Source organism: Cryptomeria japonica, chromosome 8 (genome assembly GCF_030272615.1).
Source record: "Cryptomeria japonica chromosome 8, Sugi_1.0, whole genome shotgun sequence".
NCBI classification, from domain to species: Eukaryota; Viridiplantae; Streptophyta; class Pinopsida; order Cupressales; family Cupressaceae; genus Cryptomeria; species Cryptomeria japonica.
In genome coordinates this window covers 530181274-530191733 of record NC_081412.1, presented here as the reverse complement: position 1 = coordinate 530191733, position 10460 = coordinate 530181274, and the positions used below count along the sequence as shown (strand labels likewise).

General features: G+C 36.6%; 1 protein-coding gene across 1 annotated transcript; it reads left to right on the top strand.

Moving 5' to 3' along the window:
* The first annotated feature begins 2263 nt into the window (after positions 1–2263).
* LOC131055406 (L-type lectin-domain containing receptor kinase S.4-like) lies at positions 2264–5056 on the top strand. Its single transcript, XM_057989862.1, has one exon. The coding sequence runs from the start codon at positions 2686–2688 to the stop codon at positions 4753–4755; it is 2070 nt and encodes a 689-aa protein (XP_057845845.1). The 5' UTR covers positions 2264–2685; the 3' UTR covers positions 4756–5056.
* The last annotated feature ends 5404 nt before the right edge of the window (positions 5057–10460 follow it).

Genomic DNA, 10460 nt, shown 5'->3' with positions numbered 1-10460 from the left:
TCCATATAACTATAGGTGCATAATAATACATTTGCAATTGGACTATGATAGTGGAATGAGAAGTAAAATGCTTGTGCTTGTTGGAGCTTTTCACCATTTTGGGGTTTCTTTAAGGTAAACAAGTTGTCCTAGTTATCATTTGTGCACTCTTTGCATGATATTATCAATGTTTTTTATTTTCCTTTATGTATGCATATGGTAGTAACAACTTTGACAGTAGTGACATCCATGAAAGGTAGCTATGTGATGTCTTTTTAAAGTGTTTTTAGAATTCACTTAAGGATATATGTAATTGTTGAATGCTAAAAGACTATCTCCAACACTTTATGGATCATCAAATCTTACTCTCTTGATGTAGGAATCATTGAGGATGTATATTGGGCCAGTCAATTAGGTTGACCAAATTCAAGAAAAAGTGGAGTTAGAGAGCAACTAAGAGGGGCTATTGAAAAAAGGTAGATGGAGTAACCAAAAGTATTAGTGGCTTGTCATACTTTGAAAATACTATACAATGAAGATAGTCTAATTTGTGTTAACCTTCAACACATAAAAAATATTCACCATATTCTCAATTGTATGACCTAACATGTCGATATTAACATTAAAAAAATTTATATATTATTTTATTAAAATCCAATTACAATCTAAACATCACTAATCTACCTAAAACTTCATCTCTTATAGCTCGAATGGGTGACGTAATTGGCTAAGGCTTTAGGTTCTTCCTGTATAATTCCGAGGTTGATTCTCTCTACCCGATTTTATCCAATAATAATAGTTTACTAGCTGTTACTGTCATTTGTGAGAAGATTTGTCTTGTCCTAAAAGTTAAACTGAACTGTTTTGTAGGGACACAACTGAATTATTAGAAAAGAAAAATTTAAAGAAAAAAAATAAGGATCTACTACTAACTAAACCCTTAGAAGAAGCAGAAGAAGACACCCTAAAAGTAGTTAGGATTTAATTTAATGGTCAAATTATTATTAATATATTCACAGTCTAAATCTTGACAATCAAATTCTATGATTTCGCTATGTAATGTTTTTGTATGAATTTTTTAATCACAGTCCAATTCTGGAACGTCTCAGACTGTTAAAAAAATCTATTTCCAATTCATTTTGATTTTGTCTACGAATTTTTTAAGCACAGTCATATTCGGAAACATCTCTGACTGTAAAAAATCTATTTCTTAAATCGTCCCCTTCGATGAAAGGTTGAATTACAAGAAGATTTCTAAGATTGCTCAAGCATTTCAAAATTAGAAGATTTCTTGTTTTCGAAGACATCGGAAAACAAATTTTCTCAGAACATGGCGTGTTGAATGTTCTCTGCATTCACACATGCATGGAATAATCCAGTGTCCAGAAAAGGATTTAAATTTTTTTGTAACTACCGGGGAAACGATAAATCAATTTCGGCCAATAATAACAACGGGAGCAAGAGTTTCAACCAAAAGAAAAACTGTAACAGCCCAGCGGCCATGGCGTTTAAGTGATTGTTATCTCTGGTAAGTAAGAGGTATTTTTTTGGGCACTGTATAAAGTTATGATATTTATATAAGAATTCATTTTAAATTTCTTAGAATTGACAGCGGACATTAAACACATATCCCCTAAACCACAGTATTATCTTACCCTTATTCAGCCAAGTAACAGAAGGCAGAATCTTGATAATTATGTTGAATCTCTGATAATACAAGGCTGAAACCAAGAAAGAGTGAATATGTGGTAGCAGAAGGCTGAATCTCTCAAATCCTATCAAAAAATTGTTGAGTCAAGTTGTTGTATAATGTTTATAGCTATAGCTATTTTTCCATGGTGATAGGTTACAGTTGTTCATCAAACAGCAACAGAACAGCAGTAGCTGTCAGTTATGTTATTGTTAACAAGAATTGTTGTAAGTAGGAGATATTTTTCACAGCAATTCAAATTATGATATTGCTATCAGAATTCATGTATAGTTTTGAGTCAAACTCATTGATCCATGATTCATGAGTAGTGGTTCACAAAACCTATTTGACTCGTTGATCCATGATTCATGAGTAGTGATTCACAAAACCCATTTGATTCGTTGATCCATGATTCATAAATAGTGGTTCACAAAACTCATCTCTCGTGAAAATGAATGATATACTTTGAAAAATAGTTGTATTAATTTAATTTACAGTGACGTTTCATACTCTACTGTTTTGTTTTGTTTATATTTGAGCGTTTGCTAAAGAAGCTGACAGAATGTTGTTTTATTTTTCAGTGGCTGCTAAACAATGGAATACTGCTGATTTTATTTACAATTTACTGCTGCTTACAACATCCAACGGTGGGTAGATTCCTGTAATCAGTTTCTCTGTTTAAATCTTCAATAGCTCATCTTGACTTATTAAGAAGAATTTGCTAAGACTAAAAGCACTCTGCAGAATCAAGCCAGGCACCCAAAGCTATGCTTGGTTGATGTTGCCCTTTTTCTTCCATATTTTCCTCTGTTTTATTTCATGACAGAATAACAACTACTGGGTACTGCTGATTTTATTTACAACGGCTTCCTGCACTTTATGGTGATGTGGGCGTTATCTGTGAAGCCCTCAATTCTATGGTTTGAATATCTTCAATTCATTGATCTTTAAAATTTTCTGTGAATTCCTCAAAGCAGTAATCTTGTGCCTCTGGCTGACTAGCGGGGAGCAGAATTATGCCAGAAGCTAAGACTTTACTTCCTTTAGTATTGGCCTTTTACTTTTCTCTGCATTTTATTTCGGTGCCTGCACAACAACAGCAACAGAACAGTGCTGATTTTATATTCGAGGGATTCAAGGATTACAATCTGAGTCTGAGTGGAATGGCAAACATTGACTCTCGAGGCATTCTAGAGCTCACTAATGTGACACAGCGAATGCAGGGCCATGCTGTTTATCCAATCCCTCTACAGTTCAGAAATGTCTCCAGCAATTCTACATTTTCTTTCAGTACAACTTTTGTCATGTCAATTGTGCATGCCTATCAAAATGTGGGAGGCCATGGATTGGCCTTTGTGGTGACACCTTCTAGAAGCTTCGAGGGATCCTTTCCCAGTCAGTACCTCGGTATATTCAATTCTTCCAATAATGGGATGTCTTATAATCACATTTTTGCAGTGGAGTTTGATACCGTCAAGGACTATGAGTTGAATGACATTAATGATAACCATGTTGGAGTGGACATTAATAGCCTTATTTCAAACAAGTCTGCAACCGCAGCCTTTATGAATGAGAGCGGGTTGTATCAGGAATTTGATCTCAAGACTGAAAAGAGCATTCAGTGTTGGATAGATTTTGATGGAGGGGACAATTCGCTAAATGTGTCTGTTGTACCAGGAGGTTTGACTAGGCCCAAGGTGCCCTTGATTTCAATGCATCTTGATCTTTCAGGGGTTGTTGAGGAGTCTATGTATGTGGGGTTTTCTTCCTCCACAGGGTTGCTTTCCAGTACACACAGTATTTTGGGATGGAGTTTTAGAATGAATGGGCTTGCATGGGATCTGAATCTTTCAAACCTTCCTACAGTTTTGGAATCACAGTCTAAGGATAAGTTGAAATTTGTAATTGGAGCGTCCGTTGCTGCTGTGGTAGTCATGACAGTAGCAGTTTTCGCAGGCCTACATTTTATCAAGAGATCGAGGGATGCTGAGGTTATTGAAGACTGGGAGCTCGAATATGGACCTCATAGGTTTTCATACAAGGAACTAAGGATTGCTACTAGGGGCTTTAAGGACAGGGGACTGCTTGGAAAGGGCGGTTTTGGGGGAGTTTACAAGGGGGTCTTACCCAGCAATGGGCTAGAGGTTGCTGTGAAGAGGGTTTCACGTGAGTCTAAACAGGTGCTGAGAGAATTTATTTCTGAGATTTCAAGCATTGGGAGGCTCCGGCATCGAAATCTTGTTCAGTTGCAGGGCTGGTGCAGATATAAGGGGGAATTGCTTCTTGTTTATGACTATATGCCAAATGGTAGCCTTGATAGTTTTTTATTTGGAGATAAGAAAAATATTCTAAGTTGGGAACAGAGATACACGATTTTGAAGGGCGTTGCCTCAGGCCTGCTTTATCTCCATGAAGAGTGGGAACAAAAAGTAGTGCACAGGGATGTGAAGGCAAGCAATGTGTTACTTGATGCAGATATGCATGGTAGGCTAGGAGATTTTGGACTTGCAAGGTTGTATGAACATGGATGTAATCCACATACCACTCATGTGGTTGGAACACTGGGTTATCTTGCACCTGAGCTTACTAGGACTGGTAAGGCCACAACATGTACTGATGTATTTGCTTTTGGGGCTCTGTTGCTTGAAGTGGCTTGTGGGAGGAGACCCATAGAGCCCAACCATTCTCCTGAAGAATTAGTCTTGGTGGAGTGGGTTTGGGAGATGTATTATAAGGGCAATATTTTGCAGGTGATTGATCTCAAACTTCGGAATGAATATGATGTGAGGGAGGCTGAACTTGTTCTTCAATTGGGTTTGTTGTGCTCTCACCCTCACCCTGAAGATCGACCCTACATGAGACAGGTAGTGCAAATCCTTGCAGGAGATATGCTGCTTCCGGCATTGCCATCAGAAGCTCCTTCAGGACGAACATCTCAGTTTTTCGATGACTTTGTTGTTTCATTTCCTTCTTCCGAGCATGGTTCTTGCAATATAACCTCACATGTCAATGCAAGCCCAAATGGGAGGCCAACATTGACACCTGATGGAACATCACCACTTCCCTTAATACATGGAAGAGACTGAAAGATTTCAAGCTATTAGACTTTGGATTCAAATGCTAACACATTCTTATTTAGTTTATATCTCAGTTGCAGAAAAATTCTCCACTTCAAAGCCCTCTGAGTGTTTCCAATCTTACAATTTACTGTGTAAGGATTGTTTGGTTTGCCTTCTGATACATGATGATATGCATCTCTCTTTATTGGGTGTCTATGTATAAGTCAATGCCTTGTCAATCAACTAACTCAGATTAAGTTTAAAAATTAGTGAGTGTTTCTCACCATAACCAGTTTAGAAATGAATGTATGATTAGAGCCTTTTTGGGGAAAATGATTAAAGCCTTCGAGGGAGACTTGGTTTCCCATGCCAGGCATGTAGTGCTCATTCAGAATGAGAATAATATGTAGAGGTATTTTCTTCTTTCCCCTCTGTATTGTATAAATGTATATTGCATCTTATGAGCATGTTTTGATTAAGGTAAATGCTTTTGATCATAGCTATGAACCGAAAATGTTAAAATCTGAGATAGTAAAATAAATAGATCATAGAAGTAGTGAGATACGGGATTGTTCTCTGTTCCACAATTAAAATTGTATTGTTGAGGACTCACGTACCAAACTCGAACAGAAGTAAAGATTTGATACGATTTAGAAAAAAGCCTGTTAGAACATACAAAACATGGTTAGAATATCTAGCAAGGCTAACATCATGTTGCCATGCGGGCTTAACTCTATTTTCTGCTTAAATTTAAGCAATTAAGTGTTCCCATGCAATTTTAAAATTGTGAAAAAAGGGATGATTTAGAATCTTTCCCTACTTTGGTGGAGCAGCTATTGTTTAGGAATTAAAAATAAGCCATGGAAGAAAAGCAGGGGCTGGAAATAAGCACTAACTGCTTATTAACAAAAGTGCCATGTGGCTCCACAATTTGCTCTCCCTCTTTTTTTAAGATTTTATTTCTATTCTGTTTTTCAAATTTTAAGTGCACAAATTAGTATTAATACTATTAATAAGTAATTAAAATGTTTTGTTTAAAAATAAGCAGCAAAGATAAATATTCATGGGGCCAGCTGCTCCACAAATAATTCCTAAAAATATTGAGCAGCGGCTGCTAGCCAAAATAAGCTAAGCAGCCGCATGGGAACATGCCCTAAGATGCAAGAAGAATTGGTCCATATAATGCCGGGAAATATGCTATAAAGTAGTACACAGAGCTATTAAGGGAAAGGGGCAATTGGAATTCGCATATGAATTTTGGAAACAGATACTGCACTCCTCTTATATTGATCTATTTATAGTGAGCAATGGCAAAAAAAAAAGTTTCCTCACCCGAGAAAATAATGCATGAACTATATAATCTCATATCAATTACAAACAAAATTATTGATATAACCATGGTTAGAATGTTATTCGGAAAGTGTTTACTTTCTGAATGCTCAAATCTTAATAGTTCATGGCTGCTCAAAGTTGTGGCCTTAAAAGGGCATAATTAACATGATGGAACCTAGTTCTATCTATTGGGATCTATTTGTCTATTTTTTATAATTTTGTCATTTGATCCTCTTTTTGGCTCTTTCATGTGTTGGAAGTTGTAGAGGTTTCAAAAATTTTAAGTATGGACGCTTTATTGTTCAATTGTCTAAGGACAATGTTGAAGGTCAAAGTTTTGGAGTTTCTCTCTTCTTAGAATATCTTTCCACCAAACTCTGTCATTTCCTTTATATCTATTGGGTTATCGAACTACCCCATCTAGGCATACTTTTCATATATTCCTCACCTTCATCCCCTTTCCATGTCATAATTTGGGAGTTTTTCTTTTTTGTATCCACTTCCTTCGGCCTCCACTCTTTTCCCTTGCCCTTGTCAAAATTTCGGACTTTGTCTTACAGTTGACTTTAGTTGGTCCTTCTGCTCAAATAACCATGTTTTACTCTTATAGGAGTGTAATGTTCATTCCACAAATTTTCTGGATTATTGGCTATAGTATAAAGGTCTTGTATAATTATAGAGTGAATAATGTTATCTTGCCTTAACAAACACTACCTTTCAGTGGTAAGTAATTAGGAACCTTTATTTTCTCAAAAGCTCACACCCGCTCTTAGGAGAGAAGCTTATTTTTTCAAAAGGGTCAAAGTCTTAAGGAAACGTTAGGGTTAGGTTATTTTGGTCTTGTTGAAACAAGTCAACTACTTTGAAGACATGGAGGCTACCTTGCTATCCTTGTGTATGGTACATTGTAGAAGTAGGAGGAATGTGCATGGCACAATGCATGGAGAGGGATAGGTTTTATGATGAGGAGGAAACAAACTGAAAGGATAACCTTGAACCAATCAACTTCTAAGGCTCACAAATTCAACCAAAACCCTCCTACCAAAAGGGTCCTACACAACACCAAGTCAAACAATTGTAGAATGACACTTAACAACACCTTAGGAGACTCAAAGGCTCCAATATGTCCCTTCTCAAACAACAAAAATACTCACAAGTCTTGTGTGACTACACACACCCTAGCATACATGAGTGGGCTACTACTAGGCTTTAGGGGTTTGAATGGCCCACTTGACCATTTCAATACAACAACCCTTGGAGGGGTGTTATCACAACATCTTAATGCAAATGAAACTGTATTTCATGGTCTAGGCTCTCTGTACCATCAATTTTGACTCACTTGCCCACAAACAGACCTAATTGCAATTAGGCCTCCATTTGAAGAAATCGGGTGATAACTTTTGGCATCCTGAGGACCTAGGCAAAAAAATTATATTTTTAGATACCCTTTTGGGAATTCCCAACAATATCTCACTTTCAGGTTCCAGACCAACTTGCAGATATCCCAACCTATATTGCACCAACAACCCTAATAGGGCTATTAGGCCTACTTGACTGAACACTTTCCACAAACTTGTTTGGTTCTCCTAATTGATGACTACCACTAGCCATGAAATTCTATGTCAGCCTCCAAAATACTCTTCTACCACATTCAAACCTCTTTCCAGTGCTCTACCACTCAATTCTCATGCACTGAACTCATCAAATTGGTCTGTCACATAGAGATGCCAGACCTAGGGTTAGTTCTTCATCCACTTCGCCCTGTTGTTTCCTCTTAATGGCTTTTGAAAATGACATATAATACGGTGGCCTATCATCTCCTATAACGACAGAGTGTTCAATTAAGGACTGATAGGCCAAAACCCATTATTACAGTCAAACCCTAGGGGTTTGAGGGTTTTAGGCTACCCGGTAGAGATTTGCTTATAGAATGGGGTAGCGATCACTTAAAGACTTCACACCAAATGCGAAATAAAGGTAAACCAATCTAGTTTTGGGATCTATGTGATGAGCATTCTTGCCAATCCACCTTCAGTGTGAAATCAACATAAATTAGGTGGTTTCTTGAGTTTTCCAACAATTTTGATGCTTCGATTACCTTCCAAGTCAACGACCTTATATCCTTCAGTGTTTGGGGCCTTTAAAGGTGTCTCCCAAACGACCACAACCACCTCCAACTATTTTTCAAAATGAACTAACCATTGGAGAATCACAACTCACAAAAAGTGCAAAATTGTTATTACCACAAGTTGACAATATGACATTTTTTGCATTATTCAACCAACTTAGACTCCTAACTATCATAGCCCCTCGAGATGATTACATTTGATTATAAAACATAAAAAATGAATCAAATAGACCTTGGCCACTTGATCTGTCAATTTAGCCCATTGTGAGCCTTATTGACTCAATTTGCTGTACAAGACCCTAGGTGACAATTTGACCCATACATGGACAAAACTTGTCACACTCCTAAGACATGGAACTACAAAAAGGACCCATATGGTCTTATTACATTCATTTTAGACTAATAGAATATCATCTTGTCTTTGGTTCATTCCTTCATAGGTGGTGCTCTTGCAGCATTTTAGGAGCTTATAATAAGTCATTCAACGTGCTCGAAAGTTTGTAGAATGAAGTTCCTATGTGGGATGCATTATGTTGTACTTCACCAGGTATGAGATGTTTATGAATAAAGTATGACTATTTTGTTTAAAGAATACCCATTGTGAAATGAAGTCGGTTCAAACATCAAAAGCAATATCTCTGTGCAAAAATAGTGAAAATATTGTCATGAATGTTGTTATTCATAGCTAGGTTTTAGGGTGATTTGTGGTAGTCTTAGGTTCCATGATGATGATTAAGTTGTGAATATGATAAATCATTCTTGAAGATTGTATAATGCTATGGTTTTCTACAGATCTAGAATGATAAATGGGGTCATCTTAAAAGACTAGTTGACAAAGTTCATATATCCTTAGAACCTTTAATCAAACCTACACAACAAAGTTATCATTGTTGCCACCCCTATCAAATGTTGTTGAGTAATGTCAATTTCAAGGTTTGTGTGTTATCTTGAAGTCTGCAAGAAAGGGAGCCTGATCAAATAGTGAAAGAGCATTAAAAGAACCCCACAGACCTTGGACAAGTATGATACAATAGAGTATGGAAGGTAAAGATAGTTGTCCACACCCATCAGAACCCTAGGGATGTCTCAAATGATCATCAAATGTTTCTCTCTAGTATAGTCACCTTGTCAAATATGAGAGACCAAAATCTTTTCAAACTCTATTATTAATAAAAATCGTATGAATATTTTTTCAACCATTGTTGGCCCAAAGAAGCCTAGAGGAGATCTCAACGGTCCAATATTGCTAGTTAAAAGTCTATTGAACTATCAAGAGGACTAGTGAATATGTAAGTTTTCATCATCTTAGGGGGATCCTAAACTCTTCATCATAATAAGGTCATCCTAAATAGCATGAAGGTTGTTTATTTATCTATGAAAAGTCTGCAACATCATGGAAGAGACTTTTTAGTAGTGTTTAGTGTTTCCACAAGAGATATGCAAGTAAATAATTTCATACATGCAAGTGATTGATTAAGGGATATGTGCACTATTGTGAAGAATGTAGTGAATCAAGCAAGAGAAACATGGATAGGTGTTAAGTGTGTTGCAGAGGTATGAAAGGTCTTTTGTTCAATTTTATGGAATCCTAGGTTCAAGATAGGCACAAAAAATTGATTTACTAGCACCATAAGTCAAAAAGGTAAGTTATGTTGAAACTCTAGGAGTAGAGTAACAAAAAGAGGGTTTGGGAATGATAATATTAAGTTTATGAAATCGGAGATGATGGTGAAAAGGGGAGTGATTCCTTCCATACCAAATAGGTCTACGCATTTGATTGCTAAAATACCTCCAGGAGACCTATAAAGGTCTTAGCCTTGTATAAATGGTTGAGAAATTTTGCTAATGTACTTTTACCTTACCAAAGCTTGAGAATGAAATGTTTATAAACGATCTTAGGGACTATCAAAAGACTATTAATGATAACCTTTAGCATGCCAAGGCTTATGCAATGTTTAAAACTTCATTATGAATGAAAAACTAACTATTGCTTCTACCAAAGCATGTATGGAGGTTTCTTTCAGTTCCTCTTAGAACATGTTGAACCCATTGCCATCAAAACAATGAGAAGATGTCAAACCTATTTTACACCCTAATGCTCATCAAGATCTTATAGGATCTTTTGAGTGGACCTATGAGGCAAAAAATTAGCAAAAGAAAGACTAGTGTAAACATAGAAAAATGCATGTAGTGCAAGACTGATTGTGGGGGTGAATAGTGCATACAAAAGGAATTCTAAGTATCACAAAATTTTTGAGGAACTACTAGTAGA

What these genes read in the sequence shown, in the direction of transcription:
- LOC131055406 (XM_057989862.1), top strand. Translation starts at nt 2,686, where the DNA reads ATGCCAGAAGCTAAGACTTTACTTCCTTTAGTATTGGCCTTTTACTTT.